Source organism: Lithobates pipiens, unplaced genomic scaffold, assembly GCF_037356315.1.
Source record: "Lithobates pipiens isolate NorthernLeopardFrog02 unplaced genomic scaffold, aLitPip1_a1.2 Scaffold_8, whole genome shotgun sequence".
NCBI lineage: Eukaryota > Metazoa > Chordata > Amphibia > Anura > Ranidae > Lithobates > Lithobates pipiens.
The window spans coordinates 484,977,952-485,002,062 of record NW_027507903.1 but is presented as its reverse complement, the minus strand read 5'-3'; the positions used below and the strand labels follow the sequence as shown (position 1 = coordinate 485,002,062).

The following is a 24,111-nucleotide window of genomic DNA, read 5'->3' as shown; positions in this document are numbered from 1 at the left end:
TTCACACCTAAATTTACCACGCCAGCACATCTAATGGAGCCACGGGCATTGCCTGTTTTTACTGATTCAGAGTCGGACTCCTGTAATGAGTCCTCAGGGCCTACTTGGAAGCTATGGCAAAATTCAGGAACTCAGAGAGATTGTTTATCGTCCCGTGGGGCAGAAACAGAGGAAAGAAAGCTTCTGGAAGAACCTTGGTATCCTGAGTTATCAAATTGATACAAAAAGCTTACAGGGTGAGGAGCATGGAGCCTCCGTTTCAAGTGAACGCTCATTCAACTAGAGCAGTGTCAGCATCATGGGCAGCGAGGGCGAACATTTCCTTGGAAACAGTATGCAGGGCTACCACTTGGTCTTCTCAGCACACATTTCTTAAACATTACTGAATTGACCCAGGGATGGTAGAGTTCGGAAGAAAAGCAGTTCATGCGGCTATGTCAGTATCTAATTAAAATTTCTTCATTAGCATTAAACCCACTCATGTGAGCTAGTTATCTATCACAGGTATGCTGCCATGGAGGCACCAGGAAAACTGAAAATTGTATCATACTTACCGTAATTTTCCTTTCTTGATGCCTATCCATTGTAGCATATGCTCCTACCCTCAGTATTCTATATTACAGAGAATACTAGGGGAGTGACTATGTCTTTAATTTATGCTGTTCACTGGTCCTGAGGGAGGAGTCGGGCGGAGCTCTATCACAGGTATGCTGCCATTGATAGGCACCAGGAAAAGAAAATTAAGTTAAGTATGATACCATTTTAAGTTATTTTGCATTTTGGATAGAATAAGGTAGGGTTATAACCCCTGGAAGGTTTATTTTATCCATCATTTTCCTATTGGGGAGATTTACTTTCACTTCCTCTCCCACAGCCTAACAGGAAGTGAGAGGAAATTGCTGTAAATTAAGAAAATCTCTTGGGGACCCCTAGGTCACCAGAACTAATATCCCCATTGGAATATTTCCCCTCTGTCACTTTTCTGAGGACAACAAAAAATATGGGATTTTCTTTTTCTTTCAACGATTATGGTAAACAGGACAAATAGAGAGTGTGAAACTCCCTAACAGTGTCAGCAATAAAAACTGACAGGTATTCTAATACATCTTCCCTCTAGCTAAAACTACAAACAAAGTTTTGCCCTTAGTTATATTTTAAAACTCATCCAAACCCAAAAGCAAAAAATAAATAAAAAATGAAATTTAGATCTCAACACTATGACTATGACAAATGATATAATTTATCCCAGTGTGGCACACAGTACATTTTCCGTCTGCCAAGTCTTTGTGTGTTCAACTGCCACGACAGGTGAACCTTAACACCTTGTTCCATATCCAAAGCTTTTGTTCTGTTTCTCAGGACTGAGAGTCAGAGAAAAGCCTGTCTGATTGATCATAGGGCAGGTGACAGAAGGGATAGAGAAGTGACTGGGCTCTGTTCCCATACAGTTAAAAGTGGCGACTCTCCCATGGCAGAAACCTGATCTGCCTTAGTGTGATCTCACTAGCTGGCTACAAGCCAAGAGGGCAGAGAGGGGTGTGCTGAATAATAAAAATTTATTAATTGCTCGATAAATACTAATAATGCTAACGTCAATCTAGAAGCACATCATCCCATACATAGGTGAGAACACAACTGAATGGCAATGGATTGTGGGAAATGTTCTACCTCCCCAAAACTAAGCATTGCAAATGTGATCCATATAACAGATCTAGTTGTGGCAAGATATCTGTAGCGTACAGCTGGCAGACAGTAACTCGATCCAAATTACATCTTACAGATCGTAGAGTGATTTAATTCAAACTTTTAAAAGTCACAACAGATGAACACACTTTTTACACCAATCACAGATAACTTCTACTCCCCTCAGTTGCCTTCCACTCACTCCCTACCCCAACCCTCCTTTTTTCTTTTTTCTCTCTTCCCTTCTTAAAGTGGTTGTAACCCTTATTTTTTTTTAAATAAAATAAAAAACATGTTATACTTACCTGCTCTGTGCAATGATATTGCACAGTGCGGGCCCTTACCTCTTCTTCTGGGATCCCCCGCCAGTACTCTGCTCTCCCTCTCCTGTGTGTGCCCCCCATAGCAAGCTGTATGCTATGGGGGCATATGTGTAGGCATGCTATTGAGCAAAGCTGTGTGTGTTCATAGACACAAACAGCGGCTCTGTTGGTAATCCTGGCTTTATTGTAACTGTCATGGTGTATTTTTCTTGTTACAATGAAAATAATAATAAAAAACATCTTAAAAAAAAAAAAGGTAAAAGAAAAAAAAATTAAGTTTAGAACCACTTTAACCCTTCGTTCACGTTCTTCTTTATTTCCACTGTTCCCTAGACTGCTATTTAGTGCTACTGCCTCTTCATCCCACAATGTTGTATCTTTCTTTTGTAAATGTGAAAAACAAAGGATCTATGACCTTACCTTGATAGATCCCCGAGTTATTACCCTTATGTCCCAGTCCAACTCATTCCTTGCTGCTTTAAAGTACTGAACTTGCTCTGTTTTAAAGTTATAAAAAAAAGCAGATCCAATGAGTGGGTAGTAGCAAATATACAAATATATCTCTGTTCTCCTATGATCCAACAGTGTTGGATATATTTGGATTGCATGATTTCCATCTGCTATTTCCTGTGATGATAACGTTGACTACATATACATAATTTGTAGACAGACTATATAGATTGGACCGAACATGATTTTTGCAAATCTAATGTAACATTTACATTCCAATCTCTACCACTGTATTTGTTAAAAAAAGCAAGCAACAACAATACATGTGTTTACATAAATGTATGATTTCAAATATTAATCAAATGAGAATTAAGTACAAACGTTATCAGTGAAGACTGTTTCAGAAACACTTGAAAGAGAAGAAAGGGGAGAACAGGAAAAATAATGCAAACATTAACTATAGCTCTCAACCGTCCCAGTTTTTGTGGGACTGTCCCAGGATTTCAAATATATCCCGGTGTACAGCAGATCAGGCTTGGAGTCCCGGAGCCAGTGTACTTGGCTCCACTCAGTACTGTATGCTCAATGGGTGCAATGTGTGCTCTCGGACACTCACCCAGTGAGGATTATTTTTGGGAGCGTCCTGCCTCTAGCTTCTCCCCAATCATCTCCCCACTGCAGTCATTGGTTGCTAGGACAGACAGCGTCCCAACAAGCAATGATGGACTTTGAAGCTCTGTCCTCTCTCCTGTCTGCATCACTGCTCTGCCCCCAACTCTGGCTCCTGCTTCCTGGCTCCTGTGGGGGGGGGGGGGGGGTTGAGACTGTATTTGCTTGCCTGCTGCTGTACCCTGTGTGTGCATGGGTGGGCTGAGCCTCTCCAAATTTCACTTCACCCTCCAAAGCTTCCCACTCACAACCCCCTCCACACCTGCCCATGTGCCTGCCTGTCTCTCATCCATGCACTGTACATTCACAGCCTGAGCACAGGCAGCAATATCTTCACCTTTGCTCTTCCCCACACAGCACAGAGCTGTTATCCGATTCTCTCTCACACAGCTACATGCACTGCACTGTGGGGGTTATTTACTAAAGGAAAATCCACTTTGCACTGCAAGTGCACTTGAAATTGCACTGTAAGTGCACTTGGAATTAAAGTCGCTGTAGATCCAAGGGGGACATACAAGGAAAATAAAAAACAACATTTTAGCTTGCACATGATTGGATGATAAAATCAGCAGATCTTCCACTCATTTTAGATCTACCCCTTAGATTTAGAGCGACTGCACTTCCAAGTGCACTTGCAGTGCAAAGTGGATTTGCCTTTTGTAAATAACCCTCTGTGTGTAGCTGGTGATTACAGCCGCACTACCATTCTGACCAGAGAATTCCACAGGTCAGAAGTAGAATATAAATCACCAGATACACTGAATGCAGATCATAGCTATGTGAGAGAAAATCAGACTATGAAACGTCCAGAAATGAAGTGGCTGGTACTGCACGAGTGCTGCGATAAGTGAGGTTGACGTCTGTACTCTGTAGGTACGTTGATCGGGAGTGGAAAACTTGCTGATGCTTTTAACTCTGTTACTAACATATACATAGAACTATTTTGTTTGGTTGTCTATGCAAACCAATACTATCCTGGTGTATGTGTAAAAGTGAAAAGAGTCTATTTCAAAGTCTATTTCAGCAATTCAACAGCTAACGGGACTGCACAGCATTGAAGCCTTGGAATGGTGCTGGTTTCGGGATGAGCTTTGCCTTACCGAGGACAAAAACCACACTTAATTTGTATCTTAGATCTATAACTTTGAGGTGGACTCATATCAAACGGAGTAGAAAGACATCAGACTGTCCAAGTTAACCGTGTAAAGCTAGTGTGAGAATCGGCTTCAAATCCACCGCCACTGCCAACTGACGCATTTCACCTCTATAGGGCTTACTCAAAGAGGTGGGAGCGGCTACATCTGTTGAGTTAATATGCATCATCAGCTGGGAACTGAATCAACTACACTAGAACTGAAACAACTAATTGACATAATTAATTATAATCGTTTATGAAAATAGTTGTCAACTTTTTTCATAATCGATTAGTTGGCCTGAATACAGAATGCATTATTTGTTTAAATATCAGAATATACAGTGCAGCACACATACAGCTCAGTATACCATCCATACATATCAGTAAGTGCCTGAAACATGTGCCCCTTCACAGGCATACTATAGACACCCCCCCCCCCCCCCCCCTACGAAATTGAAAGGAATATTACACTTTTATTGTTCCACTTTAATCATTATTAAAATCACTGCTCTCGAAAAAACTGCAGTTTTTAAAACTTTTTTTTGCATTGATACATGTCCCCTGGGGCAGGACCCGGGTCCCCAAACACTTTTTAGGACAGTAACTTGCAGAATCTTTTCTCTCTGTCAAATCTTTTTTTCTCTGTCGAATATTTTCTCTATATAATCTTGGACTAATAGAGGTAAGGTTAGGCACATTCGACCACAGGTTCTATAGACACAGATTGTTATTGTCAGAGTCACGTCGAATCTCCTATTCTATATCGAACTGTTGTAACAACTAAAACGAAAATAAAGCATTTATTTATGTCTGATCTCTTCGTTTTTCGGATTCTGTGCTTTCATTATCCTTTGTCAAAACGAAAACGAAAATAGCTGAAATTCGGACGAAAATGCATTCAGATGAAAACGAATGCACATGTCTAGTAGACATGTGCAGAGTAAAATATTTCATTTCGGAATTTCGTTTTCGTCCGAAAAATTTATTAATTTAGTTACTCCCGAAATTCGTTTTTATTTATTTTGTTTTTCGTTCAAAAATTGCATTCGTCCGAAAATCCACATGAATTACGGTCGAATCTGTCTTTGAAGGCTTATGGTGTCTGTCGAATGTATAAAGAAGATTCGATGGAGCTAGTATATAGCATACTTCGTGTGAACTTTAGAACCCTATTAAAGTCTATGGGACTCCAACGTTCAAAATCTAAAGTGCTAATTTTAAAGGCTAATATGCAAGTTACTGTCCTAAAAAGTGTTTGGGGACCCGGGTCCTGCCCCAGGGGACATGTATCAATGCAAAAAAAAGTTTTAAAAACGGCCGATTGCGCAGGATTATCATGGACTTAATTTTATTTAGTATTATGTGAATACTAGTAGACCCTGCTACATCCTTTAGCACTTTAATTGAAAATTGTGCGTGTATATATTTATTCATTATTGCTGATAGTGCATGTTTATTATATTAATTTTTTATATAGCACTTTTTATGAGCACTTTTTTTTGTAATTCTTTAAATTTTTTCCTATATGAGATTCACTGCTAAATTTTTATCATAGACGTAGGTTTCACATTTATATAGTAACGCGAAGGCTATCTGTATCATTCTAAATGTATGATGTGAGCTTGTGTAGGCTGCATTGGACATTTTTTGTCGGAATTTCTGACAAACAATATTTGAGAGCTGTATCTCAAATTTGTTGTCGTAAATTCTGATCGTGTGTACACAATTCCAACGCCTAAAAAATTCCACGCATGCTTGGAATCAAACAGAAGAGCCTCAATGGATATTGAACTTAATTTTTCTCGGCTCGTTGTACTTGTACGTCCCTGCGTTCTTGACGTTTGGCATTTCCGACAACATTTGTGCGACCATGTGTATGCAAGACAAGTTTGAGCCAACGTCTGTCAGAAATAAATCCAGGATTTTGTTGTTGGAATGTCCGATCGTCTGTACATGGCATTAGTCTGATGATATATACCAGATTTAACCTATAATAGTATACAATGCCCTGAAAAAGTATTCATACCCCTTAAAATTGTCCACATTTTGTCATGCTACTACCAAAAACTCACATTTATTTTATTGGGATTTTATGTGATAGACCAACACAAAGTAGCATATAATTGTGAAGTGGAAGGAAAACAATAAATGGTTTTCAATTTTTTTACAAATAAATATCTGAAAAGTGTGGCCTGCATTTGTTTTCAGCCCCCTTTACTCTGATACCCCTAACTAAAATCTAGTGGAACCAATAGCCTTCAAAAGTCACCTAATTAGTAAATAGAGTCCACCTGTATGTAATTGAATCTCGGTATAAATACAGATGTTCTGTGGAGCCTTCAGAGGTTTGTTAGAGAAATTTAGTGAACAAACAGCATCATGAAGGCCAAGGAACACACCAGACAAGTCAGGGATAAAGTTGTGGAGAAGTTTAAAGCAGGGTTAGGTTATAAAAACATCTCATGGAGCACTGTTCACATCATCAAAATGGAAATGGAAAATGGAAAGAGTATGGTACAACTGAAAACCTACCAATACTGACAGGCCGGGCATGGAGAGCATTAATCAGAGAAGCAGCCAAGAGGCCCATGTTAACTCTCGAGGAGCTTCAGAGATCCACAGCTCAGGTGGGAGAATCTGTCCACAGGACAACTATTAGTTGTGCCCTCCACAAATCTGGCCTTTATGGAGGAGTGGCAAGAAGAAAGCCATAAGAAGTCCTGTTTGCAGTTTGTGAGAAGCCATGTGGGGGACACAGCAAACATGAGGAAGAAAGTGCTCTGGTCAGATGAGACCAAAATTGAACTTTTTGGCCTAAAAGAAAAACGCTATGTGTGCCAGAAAACTAACACATCACCCTGAACACACCACCCCCACTGTGAAACATGGTGGTGGCAGCATCATGTTGTGGTGATGTTTTCCTTCAGCAGGGAAAGGGAAGCTGGTCAGAGTTGATGAGAAGAGAGATGGAGGCAAATACAGGGCAATCTTAGAAGAAAACCTGTTAAAGTCTGCAAAAAACTGGAGACTGGGGTGGAGATTTAACTACCAGCAGGTCACCGACCCTAAACTCACAGCCAGAGCTACAATAGAATGGTTTAGATCAAAGCATATTTATGTGTTAGAATGGCCCAGTCAAAGTCCAGACCTGAATCCAATTGAGAATTTGTGGCAAGACTTGAAAATTACTGTTAACAGATGCTCTCCATCCAATCTGACAGAACTTGAGCTATTTTACAAAGAAGAATGGGGGAAAATTTCACTCTAGATTTGCAAAGCTGGTAGAGACATACCCAAAAAGACTTGCAGCTGTAATTGCAGGGAAAGGTGGTTCTACAAAGTTTTCACTCAGGGGGGCTAAATACAAATGCATGCCACACTTTTCAGATATTTATTTGTAAAACATTTGGAAAATCATTTATCATTTTTATTCCAGTTGACAATTATGTGCCACCTTGTGTTGGTCTACCACATAAAATCCCAATAAAATAACTTTACGTTTTTGGTTGTAACATGTCAAAATGTGGAGAATTTAAAGGGGTATGAATACTTTTTCAAGGCACTGTGTATATATATATATATATATATATATATATATATATTATTTATGTTTACTACCGCATAGAGATATTCAAGAATAAATTGTCTTTTAAACTTAAAACTAAACTAAATTATACACCAAACTTTTTTTTGAGGTTTTTATCTGATTAATCGAAACAATAATCAGCCAACTACCGTATATACTCGAGTATAGGCCGACCCGAATATAAGCCGAGGCCCCCAATTTACCCCCAAAAAAACTGGCAAACTTATTGACTCGTGTATAAGCCGAGGGTGAGACATGCCTGTCCATCCCTGTGTGTGTGTCCGTCCCTGTGTGTCCGTCCATCCCTGTGTGTCCGTCCATCCCTGTGTGTGTGTGTGTCCATCCATCCATCCATCCCTGTGTGTGTGTGTGTCCATCCATCCATCCATCCCTGTGTGTGTGTGTCTCCATCCATCCATCCATCCCTGTGTGTGTGTGTCTCCATCCATCCATCCATCCCTGTGTGTGTGTGTCTCCATCCATCCATCCATCCCTGTGTGTGTGTGTCTCCATCCATCCATCCCTGTGTGTGTGTGTCCGTGTGTGTGTGTGTGTGTGTGTGTGTGTGTGTGTGTGTGTGTGTGTGTGTCCAGCCTACCTGTGTCCCGAGCCTGTGTCCCGAGCCTCCGTCCCGTGCCTTGCCTCCTTGCCTCCGTCCCGTGCCGTGCCTTGCCTCCTTGCCTCCGTCCCGTGCCGTGCCTTGCCTCCTTGCCTCCGTCCCGTGTCGTGCCTTGCCTCCGTCCCGTCCCGTGCCGTGCCTTGCCTTGCCTCCGTCCCGTGCCTTGCCAGGATCGGCGCCTCGGCGGCCATTCTAAAATTCAAAAGCCGCGCCTCCGCCTTCGCCTGTGATAGGCGGAACACTGAATTTCCCAGCAGCCTGTGTTCCGCCTATCACGGACATCGTCTCATCCTCGTACTACGGACGAGGATGAGACGATGTCCGTGATAGGCGGAACACAGGCTGCTGGGAAATTCAGTGTTCCGCCTATCACAGGCGGAGGCGGAGGCGGAGGCGCGGCTTTCGAATTGTAGTATGTCCGCCGTCTGTCTGCTCGATACGCTGATCGAGCAGTCAGACGGCGATGACTCGAGTATAAGCCGAGGGGGGCACTTTCAGCCTCAAAAAAGAGGCTGAAAATCTCGGCTTATACTCGAGTATATACGGTAATCAATTATGAAAATAATCGTTAGTAACAGCCCTAAACTGCAGCTGGATCACTGGAAAGAATGCACTATCATCTTCCAACGCCACTCATAGATATATGATAGATATGCATATGCAATGTTGGAAAACAGATGATTTAAACTCATGAGACAAGCATAACAGCCTGCAGGCATAACGAATAAAAGATTAAATGAGACAAATCAAATAAATAGAGTCTCATGATGTAATCCATGTTGACAATCTCATGCAGTATTTAAAGGCTAAGTTCACCTTTTGTTAAAAAAAAAAAATGGACATCTTTTTGAAGGTAATAAAAATGTGCATTTATTATTATTTTTTTAACTCTGCAGCCTGTAAAGCATTACACCATCACGGGTGCAATGCCAGGATACTGCAGATTCTTAGTCAGCTGTCTGCCCTCACCTCTTATACTGTATGCTGAAGTCCAGGAAGAATAAATGAACCATGAGAGCACTCACCAGCGCCCTCGAAGTTCATTGAGAACTATAAGCCACCTGTCGAAATGGAAGACTGTACTTGTAGTTTATTCATTCACAGAAAACTGTAAATGATTGACGTGGCTATGTGGGCAGAACCTTGCACGGCCGCGTTGTCTTTGAATTGTGACAGCGGGTGCGGGGAGAAGATCCCCTACTCGTTGTCACAATGAGGGATTGGGGGGTGCGGTCAGGTGCTCTTTGTTACATGTTACGACCTAAATATGGATGTATCTTAAAGTCAATTTGACTAACTCCCTGGGCCCCACAAAACAGAGTTCTTATAGAGGGCAGATTGCTCCTTGCTCCTTCTCCCCCCCCCCATACCCCCCCACCCCAGGGAAAATCAGCATCCGACGCCACCCAATCAATGCTCTCAGTCAATGGCAGAGAGAGCTGATTGGAGTGTTCTGGTGGGGGGGTGTATCCCTGTCAGAACACACAGGACAGCAGGGGAGATGGTTAGACTAACCTTGCATGGTTAGTACAATGCTCCGACCAAGGCTGTCAAGTTTTCTTGATGCAACCCCCTGGGTAGCACAAAAAAAAACTGTTAGTGTGTACTCGGCTTTAGTAGCCTTTGATAAAGTCACGTGAGCAGTGACGCAACGTGCCAGGGAGAAGCCAGGTGTCATCATCACTTCTGGTCACAGCCGAGACCGGAAGTATTTTGTGTCCTTATTGTGTCCTACGTTTTTAAATGTAAGTGGATATTGTGGCAATAAAATTTTAATACTTATTTACTACACTTTGGAGCCCCTATCCTCTTTTTTCTCTCACCCTATGATTGGGAATATTTTCTGGTTGGAGAGTTTTTTATCGCTGTGGACCGCATTGACCATTAAGATCGTGGGAGATCGTTTGACTGATTTGAGATATCGGTCACCATTTTACAGCGCAACTAGGCCTGCGGGGGCCGTTAATAGAGGTGAGAGGCTGGGGGAAACAGGGAGCGCACCCCAGATTGCACGGATCACACTGGATTTGCATCAATTGATCGTCTATTGCACTTTGATTTGCACTTTAATATAGTTGGTGATGAACCATTAGAAGAAGATCTGATCCTTTTATTTGAAATTGGTATTTGAAAATACTGGGACTTTGCTCATAGTGGTTTGGACTTCTTTGTGGATTCAAAACATTATTTGCACTATCCCATCATTGTTTATTGTGTGTCACGGATTGCACTTTAGAATATTCAGCACGTTGGCATTGTCTATTTATTTATTTGTATGTATATCTGCTTGCACATTGTTACAGGTATCACTATTACACTTTATTATTCACACTTACATTTTCATAGAGTCATGTTTTTATTTACCATGATGGATTTTTGATTGATACTGTGAATTTTGCACATTTATTTTTCATTGCACTTTAGTGGATTGTTGAATTGGGAATTATCAGATTTTATATTTTAGTGTGTGCTTATATATTTTTTACAGTATAGTTAGCGCCACATACCATTTATTTATATATTTCACTTCCAATCAAGCTATTTATGGGGGTGCTTCTAGCTGTATTCTATGCCCTTCATTCTCTCCAATCAGCATCTTTATCAAACTCCAAATAGTGGAACAGTTCTGTCTGACCCTTATAAACTGAACCTTTGTGATTGCTTTTAAGACATGTGCTGGATTGCAACTGCTTGCACGTAGCAGAGAATTTCTTAAGGTAGGTTTCCTGTAAGATCGTACTCCCAAAGTCGTAGTCTACCAAAGTTAGAGCAAGACACCACAGGGTGCCCATCTCCTATAAATTGAAGGTTGACATCATTGTTGTTAAGGTATTCCAAAAAGTCACTCAGGGAAAATAAGAATGAGTAATGAAAAAGGGATCTTCAATATAGTGAAAAAGATATGATTCAATCTCTTTATGGAGGTAGGCTACCGCAGCTATTGTTTCAATGGGAACAGCAGAGAAAACATGGATCTCTCTTTCTGTTGGCATTTGTTAGGGATGCAGAAATGAAAGATCGTGGTATCTGAAGTTGTACTAGTGCTTTCTGGGACTCTTTCCATGATTCCCATCTTTGTTTTTTTTCACTTGATAATGGGGTGTCCCAATCTGTGTTTTTTCCACAAATTTGTGTACATCAGCTTGGAATTCTTTTCCACCTTATTAAAGCAGTCCTTCACCGCCCATGAAATGCTACAGCGGGAGAAAGACCAAAAACATGTACTTTAATTCAGTAGTCTATAACTTTGCTGCAGACATCATTGTTGTGATACCATTGGAAACTGAGGAAGTTTCTGTTATCTTCTCAAATGATAAAACTGTGGAACATTTGCTGAATGTCAGCCATAACAGCAACTGGTTCTTGTTTTACACAAAGCAAAAATTCTATAAGGTTTTTGGTTAAATCAGGCCCAGTGAGAAGGATGTCATTGAGTGAAACACCTTCATATCAAGCACTGGAGTAAAAGAGCACCCTGATTTGATCTGGCTTTCAAAAATGGTATGCAGTACCAACATTTGTCTCTTTCCTTGAGAGGTGGTGCAGGCTCAGCATGATCTCTCACAAAAACCTTCTGCATAAAGTCAACAAAGTGTTTCTTCATCCCAGGTTTTCTGTTCAAGGAGTGTTGTAAAGAAACAAATCATACTTCTGCATGCTGAAATATTATTTGGTAGTTTCTTTCTTGAGGCATAAAATGGTAGTAGTGCTACCCAGCTGTTGGACTTGTCCTGATAGCACTGGGGGCACTGTTCAAAACGGGTTATGTGAACATTTGGCAGGACGCAAGTTTGGAAAGAAGAAATCTCTGAAATACAGACATTGCCTACAATGACCCAGCCTAGGTCCAGGTGTTGGGCATATGGTGCATCATGTGGCCTGTTGATTTGTTGATGAGTCTTGTGTACTCCTGGGATGTCTCTGCCAAGTAGGGTAATATTGGCATTTCTTTCAAGAGCTGGTATGTTGTCAGCTATACCTCTCAAGTGAGAGTTGTGAGAAGCAGTTGTAGGAGTAAGTATTCCCCCTCTGTTGGTTGGAATCTGTTTGCACTCGATGAGAGTGAGCAATGGTATGTCTACACTGCCATTTCGGGGTGCTACTACTGTATAGTAAGGCATCTGCTGTTACTGTATGTTTAACAAATCAAAAAGCTTTCATCTTGCAAGAGATTGGTCACTCTGATCATCTAGAAAAGTATACAGCCTCACAGCCTTTCAGGATGACCATTGGGGTATATATGAATCAAGCATGAGGCACTGTTTGGTCTGTGCTACCCCCACCATTACATCGGAATGTCTGACCGTGTGTACAAGGGCTTTGTGTTCTTACAAGGTTCTTTCTGAAGCAGATGCACTTCCTAAACAGGTGTGGTTTGGTTGGTATGGAACATTTGCAATTTGGGTTCTTGATTTTCTTGCTCTGATCAGTCTTTTCAGAGACTGTAGTATTTGCAGGTAGAACATCAGTCCTTTACACAGACTCTGAACCTCTGTGAAAAGTGTGAGCTTGCAGGCCTTGGAGAAGGTGGACTGAGAGGATTGGACTCCCCAATGGAGAAGCTTGGATAATTCTTAGGCCAAGTCCGTCCATGCTAATTTTGAGCGGACTGTCTGCTGAAACTGTTTGACGAACAAAGTTGAGCGAACAGTCCCCGCGTGTGTACGCGGCCTTAGTATCTGCAAATCTCATAATGAACTCACACAAGTAAGAAAATGAATGAAAGGAAACTTAATTTTTTTCCTTTTACCTTGATCCAAGTGATTGATACACATTTTTGTATACATATACAGTATACTGTATATGTACACATTTAGCAGATCCAGTTGTTCTGTAGTTGTGGCATCTAGTCCTCTGATTGTGGATTTGAAGGTGTTTCCAACTTCTGTAGTTTTCAGGTTTGTCATCCAACTTCGTAAGACCTATCTTGGTAAGCTCTTGGTGAAGCATGTATTTAGCAAACTGTGACATGTCTACATTTTAAGACTATGGATGTGCAGCTGCATGAACAAAGTTAGTTATGCTGGCTGGTGTGCTGAGATTGTGTGATTATGGGAGATATGGAAAGATTTTCATACCTGACACTGGCTTAGAGTTCCATGTTAGGTGTTGGCTGTGGAGCAGTATGCTTGGTAGGAGGTTATTGACTAGTCCCATGGTAAGGTTTATTGTCTTTTATTTACATACTGGTGTTCACAGTTTGCTGAGGTGCAAAAGCCTGGTGTACTTTGGGGGAAGAGTAGGCAGGTTGTCTTGAGAAGTGGTAGGTGCAATGCACTGACCTTGGTTGAGGGATACAGCCTGCTGTTACTGGGAGCTGAAGTTTTTGGAGAGTGCGTGAGGATTATGATGCATACAATGCAACTGAATGTCCGCTGCTGTTGCATCCTTTACTTTCACTAGCAGCTTGCTGTAAAATCTTTACCCTTGCCATGGCTGTGGCATAGTCACATTGTTTCTCCAAAGCTTCTATCGCTGCACTCTTGCATGCAGCTTTGGCTTCCATTTCTGCTTTCTTGTGTTTAGCTTCAGCTTCCACCACTGCTTCTATTAGTGCTTTCTTGTGTGCAGTTTCTGCTTTCATCTCTGCTTTCCTTTGGACAAAGGCTGCCTGAATTTTATTAACTTCAGCATTGGCGCAGTCTTTAATAAACTGTTAACAGGGAGAGGAAAATCTTAATTGTAGAGACTTATCGAATATTGAGGAGTCTTGTAGATGCAGAGCTATGGAATTTAGATTCTTGAAGTTGCGTGATTTTAACTTCTACCCCAACAGGGGCTGCCTTCATACTCACTTGTTTGAGAAGTTATTATAAATACCCCTCATTTTCCACTTCTTGATTAGAGTTTGAACACTGCTGATTGGCATTCTCAATTCCTTGGATATCTTTTTATATCCCTTTCCTGTTTTATGCAGTTCAACTACCTTTTCCCCGCAGATCCTTTGACAATTCTTTAGCTTTCCCCATGACTCAGAATCCAGAAACGTCAGTGCAGCACTGGATGAAAGATGCAAGGTTCTGTCAGGAGTCCAGAAACTCACTGACCTTTTATACACACACACTAATTACAAGCAAAGAGATCACAGGTGAGGATGGTTACCTTGAATATCCATTCAAACCCCTTTGTGTCAACTTGTGTGCATGTTATCAGGCCAAAATCACCAGGGTATGTAAACTTTTGATCAGGGTCATTTGGGTAGTTTCTGTTGTGATTATGATTTAAAAAGAGTAAACACATTTGATTGATAATAAATGGCTTCAGCCAAACACTAACCACGAGTGGAAGAACAGTTTTTGTGTTATCATTCATATTCTCTGAAAAATGTTCAAGAAATCATAAATTCTGTCGGGGTATGCATACTTATGAACACAACTGTATACCAGTCCCATTAGATAACTCTGCAGTATTGTTGTCTTGTAAACTGTAGGATGGTGTGCTGTTATTATGTACAGGCTTGCATGGCAATGGCTGCAGTGTCCTAAGCTGCTATGTATGCAGGGTCCATATTCCAGAGCTATTGAAGATTTGTGAAGATTTTTTAACTGGAGCTATAAATGATTTTTGACTGCCTCCCCAAAGCTAAGCATTGCAAGTGTGATCTCTATAACCAATCCATTTATCAGGAGATAGCTGTAACTTACAGTCTCAGCAGAGTTGGCAAGCAGTGGGTTATATTTACTAAAGGCAAATAGGCTGTGCGCTTTGCAAGCGCAGTTACACTCTACAAGTGCAGTTGCACTTATTTTCCCCAGAACCTAGTGAATGGGGTTAAGCTTCAGTTTGTGAAGAATACCCGGTGTTGAATCAGGTGCTAGGAAATAAAAAAAAAAATAGAATTTTTTCTTACACATAATTGGAGGATGGAAATCAGCAGAGCTTTATGACATTCACTAAATTCTGGGGAAAATTAGAGCAACTGCACATGCAGAGTGCAGTTACACATGCAAAGTGCACAGTCTATTTCCTTTTAGTAGAGCCACTTCAGTAATGGATAAAGAAAAAATCAGCATAAAGACATTATTTAAGAAACTAGCTGCTGAACACCAAGGGTCAAAATTCAAATCCCTGAGATGAAAACATAAAAAAGACAGTGCAGTGCTTAAGTAAAAAAAAACAAGTCCATATATGAAATATAAATAAATATAAATGAATGAATAATTTGTAAAATCTTCAGTGATGAACACAATGTTGCATGCAGGTAACTTTGTGTGAAACACAGACCTCCACCAGTGACAGCTCACCTCACTACATGGACCCTTTCATTACAGAGGGTCTAACACGCCTTCCCACTCAGGGTATCTAATGGTGAATCCACAGGAGCTATCCACATGGTCCCCTTAAGACTGGGTATACTGTTCAGCACTTTGCACTCCAAAGCTACATATGCCATAAACATAAAAAACAACTCATAGTGTTCTCTGCGTATATGCACAATTTACAGACGTGATGCCACCCGCAGCTTTTGCTGAAGTGTATACATACATGCTGTTTACCTGGCACTTGGTCTTAAGTGCCATTTTTGTGAGTTTTATTATTATTCATTATATTATTAAATTGTGTATATATACGCAGAGAACACTATGGGGGTTATTTACGAAAGGCAAATCCACTTTGCACTGCAAGTGCACTTGGAACTGCAGTCGCTGTAAATCTAAGGGGTAGTTCTGAAATGAGTGGAACCTCTGCTGATTTTATCATCCAATCATATGCTAGCTAAATTGCTGTTTTTTATTTTCCTTGCATGTCCCCCTTGGATCTACAGCAACTTTACTTCCGAGGGCACTTGCAGTGCAAAGTGGATTTACCTTTAGTAAATAACCCCCTATGTGTTGTTTTTTATGTGTATGGCATATGTGGCTTTGGAGTGCATAGCGCTGAACAGTATACCCAGTCTTAAGGGAACCGTGTGGATAGTGCCTGTGGATTCACCATTAGATACCCTGAGTGGGAAGGCATGTTAGACCCTCTGTAATGAAAGGGTCCATCTAGCGAGGTGAGCTGTTATCTTTACAATTGGTGGAGGTCTGTGTTTCCCAAGTCACCTGCATGCAACATTGTGTTCATCACTGAAGATTTCACGGATTATTCATTAATTTATATTTATTTATATTTCATATATGGACTTGGTTTTACTTAAGCGCTGCACTGTCTTTTTTATATAAAATCCACTTCAGTGACTTGATCCAAATGACATCTTGCAGATTATAGAAAACTTTAATCCAGACTTGTGCAGATCATAACAAAATCATATGTTTGGCTCCAGCAATACATGTAGTCAAAACATAAACTAGAGGCACACTGAAAAGAGGGTGGGAACAACTGTACAGAGCTGTAATCGCCAGCTCCATTTAGTGAGCATAATGTAGTATTTTCCATTTTGCTAGCAATTGCACGGTGAATGTGCATGCAGTTTTGCAGGGCAAATATATATTTGAATAGTTTCTTAATTGTGTACCTGAAAGACATCATAGGTTAGCAGTTGGCTCATATCCCTCTCCTAAAAACTGTAATGAACTATTGGAAGTATTTAGCTGTGTCAGTGACGTAATGGAAGTAGCCTTTTATGCGCTTGGTATGGGGGCCACATGCTGTTGCATATAAATAGTACATGTGAAATAATAGCTATTATTTCCTTGGAGTCCAGACCTGGCCTGAGACTGTACGCTCTGAACTCAAACCAACACTATTCTAGATTAGTGGGATGAAGGCAAATTCCAGCCCTTGAAATCTGAACTCCAGGGAAACAGCTAAATACACAGATGAAATATATATGGGGGGCTATTTAACCTGCCAACGGATTTGTATTTCTGTCTGTCCACTCCTGAGATTTACATAACTCTGTTACACAGCACAAACCTATATGGCAGGTGAAGGGACCTGACCTTTCTCTGCTGCAGTTTCACTTACATGTCTTGTCCCTCCCTCAACCTGTGACCAGACAGTGAAGAAAAAGCAGCAGACTGATGATGTCACCTCTGTCACCCTGCTCTCTCTTCCTATCAGTGTGTTTCTTGCACTGCATCAAAGCAGACCGTTTTGATTTCCCACTATTTAGATATTACAGTGTACCATTTATTTCACGTTTGATTCATGGAAGTAATATATTTTAGTTTTTGCTGAAATATTCACATATTCCTATATGCAATTGATTTATTAGTATATTTTGTATATTTAGTGTTATTATATTGCACTAAAAGTAAGTTCATTAAGTGTTGTGAGCGCAACACTGATTCATACACAAATTATTGTGAGTTTATCACATTGTGCTGGCAGCTTATCATTTTGGGCTGTTGCGCAAAATTATTTATACGTATTCCAGTTCTCTGCCTTTAATCTCATTGCGGCAACCAATGCAGACGCTACCCACCAGTGTAAACAATCCCCCCTAATTTAGTTTATGATTACATAAAAATATCTAATAATACAGGTAAATCAGAAACAAAACTTCATAGTAAAGCATAAACAGTCACATTGTGCATTGGGCAAACAATTAGGCTCTCCTGCTGCAATTTGTGTTTGACTTCAGGAAGAAGAGGTCACATTTTACCAGGAATTTACCCTCTGCACTCAGAGAAGTCAGCCAAGGCAAGCGCATATTTTATGGAAGTATATTCCTGTATAGATGAATATGAATGATTTGTGCCCACCAACATCTGGGGCAAGTTAAGCGTTTTCCATGTTCTGACATGCAAGACGGAAATTCCAGTGAATGGAATACAGAGGAAAGGGAGGAGAGAATACGATAAAAAATAATTTACACACGTTATATAGATAAAAAGATAGATAAATATACCGTATATAGAAAGAGTGGGACAGCAAAAGAAAGGGAGACAGACAGAGGTATAATTGATAGAGAGAGAAAGTTAAGCTTGCCATAAATGTTTAAAATCTGCTGAACTGGCCAAGATGCAAATCCATGTATGGGCAGGCTGGCTGATTGTACCCAAGTCAATCCATCGATCAACTTGGCTACAGGCTGATTGTACCCAAGTTGGTCCATCAATCAACTTGGGTACAACCAGCATGTCAGATTTTTAGCATGCAATTACTGCCGGTGGCTAGAGCAGCTAGCAATAATCATTGTGTTCTCCTGGCAAGGACGGGTCCCCCCTGCAGGGATAACACAATAGCTCCACAGGAAGGATTCCCCCATCGACACTGAGTGTGTTGATGGGGGAATCTAACGATTTTCTTTCCTGCAACCCACAGTTACGGGAAGGAAAATCGCATCATCTATGGTCTGCCTAAAAGTCCAAAGGCCCTCTACCTGCATCCCTCAGCATGAGCCCTTGCTAAAGTCATAAAAATTACACTTGTAGCAGCTATACTGATCTACTGCTAGCATGTGAGAGATCACATTGAAGTTAGCAAGGTGCTTCTGTTCTACATGAGCGGCCCATCCACCAAAATGCAGGCAAAACACAGCCCAAACCAAGGATTCATTTTAAGGGGTTAGTAATAGTATTACAAAAATCTTTGTTCTGCAGGATAATAATCCTTTATCATTTAATCAAGAGAGGAAACTGGACACATCTGAAGATGAAGCAGAAAGCCTGTTAAAAGCTGATTTGCCTGTTTGCCATGCAGCAGTGAATGACACAAGCTGACGTGGAATCTGAAATAGTTCTTAAAAGAAGCATTCTACACAAACTTCCTAAATGCCCTGGGGTGAGTGATAAAAAAAGGCAACCCCCACCCCCAGTCCCTTCTCCATGAAGTGTACTGACCTCCACACTGATCCTTTCTCTGGGAGTACCCATCTCTCTGTGCTGATGTGGGTGAGTGCTGATGCTGCTGTTGTTGTGGCTGCACGCAGAGCAGAGGGAGGGGGTCATGTCTCCACACACATGTTCCATTCATCCAGATGAAGTGTGAATTGGTCCATGGTGTGGGGAGTGAAGGCTCGACACAGATTCCTCATTGTGTGCCTGTGGAAAAGCTTAAATGTTTAACACTACGAGTGCGAAAATAAAATAAGTGAATGTTATCTCATGGCAGTACTGTTAAAAAGTTATTGAATAAATTGCTCACAAGGAAATGAACGGCTTGTGTAGATACAGTCGACTCCCTGCTGCCCTACACATGTCGCATTTCTCATCTACAGTTTACATTTTTCTCACCTGCAGTTTACATCTTTTGTTGATCTCCTCTTCTGCAGTTAACCTCCTTCTCACTTGACCTCCTTTTTAGCCACAGTTGACCTCCTTCTTTTCTTATGTTGACCTTCTTCTCTTCCGCAGTACCTTCTGACCTCCTTTTTTAATGCAGTTAAGATCCTTCTCAGCCACAGTTGACCCCTTCTTTTCTGCAGTTGACCTTCACTTCTGCAGTTTATCTTCTTCTCACTTGCAGATGACTTGCTTTTCAGTTGAAGGTGACTTACTTTTTACCTGCATTTACCATCCTGCTCACCTACACTTCACTTCCTTCTCACCTGCAGCTGACCTCCCGCTCACTTGCACTTCACCTCCTTCCCAGTGTGAGGGGTTAGCTCGGCAGCGGGTGTGTGTGACCCCCTGGATGGGTTCACAACACAAAATCAGGCACAGCAGACAGCGTTGTAGGTGCAAAAAACAAAAGATGCGGTTTATTTATGCTACATGCAGTGATACATATAACAGCCAAACAAAAATAAAACATGAAAATAAATCCTGGTCAGCTTGACCTCTAACTACACACTTAGATTCCCTGTCTAACAACTGAGTGCAGCCTTGTGCTGCACCAGTCCCTGTCTCTGTTCTAGAGGTTTGCCACACAGGCGTTAACTCACCGCACAGAACAGATATCACACTCCCCAGTCTATACAACACAAAACTGGTTCCAGGATGGAGCATCTCCCTAAGCATGCTGGGGTTTTTTGTAGAGGTCTTAATGAGCCCATTTACTTCAGCTGGGCTCATTAACTCTTCCCCTCTAGTTGTACAAGTCTGCATAAAGCCTGAATCTAGGGCACACATATTTCCCATCCTGGATACAACCAGGTGATTTTACCTGCGTGTTGCCACATACCCCCCCCCCTCTTGTTTCAACCTTGGGGTTGTAACACAAGCAGTCAGACACACATGTATCCGAGACAAAGCATCCACATTCCCCATTTTAACACCAGGGCGATGCTTAACTGTAAAGTTAAATTCCTGTAGGGCCAGGAACCACCTATTTACCCTTCTATTGGTCTCCTTGTTCTGAGCCATCCACTTTAAAGGAGCGTGATCAGTCACCAGGTCAAAGTGCCTACCTAGCAGATAGTACCGAAGGGAATCTAGAGCCCACTTCACTGCTAAACATTCCTTCTCAATCGTGGAGTAATTTACCTCATGGGACTTCAACTTCCTGCTGAGGTAAATGACTGGGTGCTCTTCCCCGTTCCAGACCTGGGATAACACTGCTCCTAACCCAACGTCTGATGCATCAGTTTGTACCACGAAGTCCTTAGAGAAGTCTGGTGAGTACAACACTGGCTGGCTACATAAGGCTGTTTTTAAGGACTGAAATGCTTCTTCAGCCTCTGGGGACCATTTAACCATGACCGACTCTTTCCCTTTTGTCAGGTTGGCGAGGGGCACAGCCTGAGAAGCAAAATGGGGAATGAATCGTCGATAATAGCCAGCGATTCCCAGAAAGGCTCGTACCTGTTTCTTGCTGTTGGGACGTGGCCAACTCTGTATGGCCTCGACTTTATTGACTTGGGGTTTTATCACCCCCCTCCCAATAGTGTACCCAAGATATTTGGCCTCCTCCTGTCCAATGGTACACTTCTTTGGATTGGCCGTAAATCCAGCTTCCCGGATAGAGTCTAGGACTGCTTGTACTTTTGGCAAATGTGAGACCCAGTCTGTGCTATGGATAATCACATCATCCAGGTAAGCTGCAGCATATTTCTGATGGGGCCTCAGAATCTTATCCATTTTCCGCTGGAATGTTGCCGGTGCATTCTGTAACCCAAACGGCATTCTCTTATATTGGAATGCCCCATCTGGGGTTACAAACGCAGTTTTCTCCTTGGCCGACTCGGCCAGGGGAATTTGCCAATACCCTTTGGTGAGATCAAGAGTTGTCATATATCGGGCTGTTCCCAGCCGGTCAATCAACTCGTCTATGCGCGGCATGGGGTAGGTGTCAAATTTTGTAACTTTATTCAATTGTCGAAAATCATTACAAAACCGCCAGCTCCCATCAGGTTTGGGCACTAGTACGATAGGACTGGACCAGTCACTCTGGGACTCCTCTATCACACCCAATTCCAGCATCCTTTGAACCTCCCCACGTATTGCCTCCCGTCGGGCCTCTGGTATTCTATAAGGTTTTAGTTTTACCCTTTCTCCTGGCGGGGTGATAATGCCATGCTCTACGCCAGATGTTTGTCCCGGCAGCTCAGAGAAAATCTCTTTGTTACGAAGTACAAACTCTTTAACCTCCTGTTGTTGGGCTTTCGATAAGGTGTCTGCTATTCCAACCTCAGGAACTAAGCAATCAGGCTGTGCTTGTGACAAAGTCTCTGCGACTAGGGATTCCCTATCCCTCCAGGCTTTCAGCAGATTGACGTGATAGATCTGCTCCGGCTTTCGCCTTCCTGGCTGTCTAACCCTGTAGTTCACCTCACTAATTTTTTCAATTACTTCGTATGAACCTTGCCATTTGGCCAGAAATTTGCTTTCAACCGTAGGGACTAGCACCAAGACCCTATCCCCCGGGGAAAAAGTACGGGTCTTGGCCCCACGGTTGTACACTCTCTGCTGTGCTAACTGCGCTTGAGTTAAATGTTCCTTTACGATTGGCATTACCTGTGCAATTCTATCTTGCATCAGGGCGACATGCTCAATCACACTCCTGTGAGGAGAACTCTCATTTTCCCAAGTTTCCTTGGCGATATCCAGCAGCCCTCTTGGGTGTCTCCCATAGAGCAACTCGAAGGGTGAGAAACCCGTAGAGGATTGGGGTACCTCCCTAATGGCAAACATCAGATAGGGTATTAGACAGTCCCAATTCTTTCCATCTCTATCCACCACCTTCTTTAACATTTGTTTTATGGTTTTGTTGAATCTTTCAACCAACCCATCTGTTTGGGGGTGATACACAGATGTACGCAATTGTGTCACTTTGTACAACTTGCATAATTCTTTCATAACCCTGGACATAAAGGGTGTACCTTGGTCCGTAAGCAGTTCCTTACAAATACCCACGCGGCTAAAAACAAGAGATAGCTCTTTGGCTATGGTTTTGGCCGAGGTATTTTGAAGAGGAATTGCTTCCGGATAACGGGTGGCATAGTCCAATATAACCAAAATGTACTGATGCCCCCTAGCAGACTTCATTATCGGACCTACCAAATCCATTGCGATCCTCTCAAAGGGGACCTCAATGATAGGAAGAGGTACCAGCGGGTTACGGAAATGTGGCATAGGTGCCGACTTCTGACACACACGGCAGGAGGAACAATAATTTTCTGTTTCCTTCATGACCCCAGGCCAATAGAATCTCTGCAGTACCCTCTCTCTGGTTTTCTCGGCCCCCAGATGACCTCCCAGAATGTGCCCATGGGCCAATTCTAACACCAACTTCCTGTAAGGTTTGGGCACTACAAGTTGCTCAATTGTTTCTTCTGCCCTTTGAGCCACTCGATACAGCAGGTCCCTTTCCATAGTGAAGTAAGGATAAGTGCAAGTCTTATCTGGGTTCACTAACTCGCCATCTATTTTCACCACGTTTTCCCGTGCCTTTATTAGGGTGGGGTCTTTTAACTGTTCTGTGGCAACATTTTCCCTGTGAACCTCAAGATCCGAAAACTCCACAGACTGCATGTTTTCATCTGAGGATGTTGGCTCCTCCCCAGTTTCTCGAGTTTCCCCCCGCCAATACCGACAAGGGAAATTGTCAGGAAGATCCTCCTCACGGACGTCCGAGCGGCGAAAGTCGCAGAAGATCTCTTGCCCAGTTCCAGGAGCGTTACCGCGATCGGCGGTGCGCGTGCACGTGCGCGTGCGCATGCGCGCGGGAGCACGCACGCGGGTGCGCGCGCGGCCGTTTGACACAAATTGGCGCCAATAGCGCTATTTAAACTGGATCCATGCCTCACTGCCTTGCTGCCTGATCAACAGCGTTCCTGTGCGTCCTGGTGATCCGTATCTGAATCTGAACCTGAACCTGTACCTGTACCTGTACCTGTACCCTGATCCGTATCGAACCCGGCTTGTTTCCGATTCTGCTGTTTGCTGCCTGCCCCCCGACTTTGGCTTGTACCCGACTACTCTTCTGGATTCCGTTTCTGTACCTAATCTGCCCGCCTGTGCCTGACCTGGACTGTTACACCATCCGTCAACTGTAAGTTGCTTGCTGTTGTACTACAGGACACCTCCCAGTCCTCCGCAATATTTGGCTGTACTCCTTCTGCGTTTGTAGCCTTCTACCTTTGGCCACAGACTACTGGACTCTTCCGCTTCCGCTTATCCATTGCACCTGCATCCGTTGTTGGACTACAATACCCCTCCGTTGTTTGTCACCTCCTGCAATCACTTGTATGCCGTTGCTGGACTACAGGAACCCTTCTGCTGTCTGCTGGACCTTATCTCACCTTTGCCTGCATTCAGACACCGGACTACAATACACCTCCTCCTTCAACGGTCTTCTGCCTTTACCATCTGCTATC

General features: G+C 42.3%; 1 protein-coding gene across 1 annotated transcript in view; it reads right to left on the bottom strand.

The window, feature by feature from the left end:
- NINJ2 (ninjurin 2) overlaps positions 1-19,341 on the bottom strand; it is a 55,278-nt gene extending 35,937 nt beyond the window's left edge. The window contains exon 1 of the mRNA XM_077468946.1: positions 19,196-19,341. Coding sequence (XP_077325072.1) covers positions 19,196-19,324 — 129 coding nt within the window. The 5' untranslated portion in view covers positions 19,325-19,341. The remainder of the gene's footprint in view (positions 1-19,195) is intronic.
- Between the last annotated feature and the right edge of the window lie 4,770 nt (positions 19,342-24,111).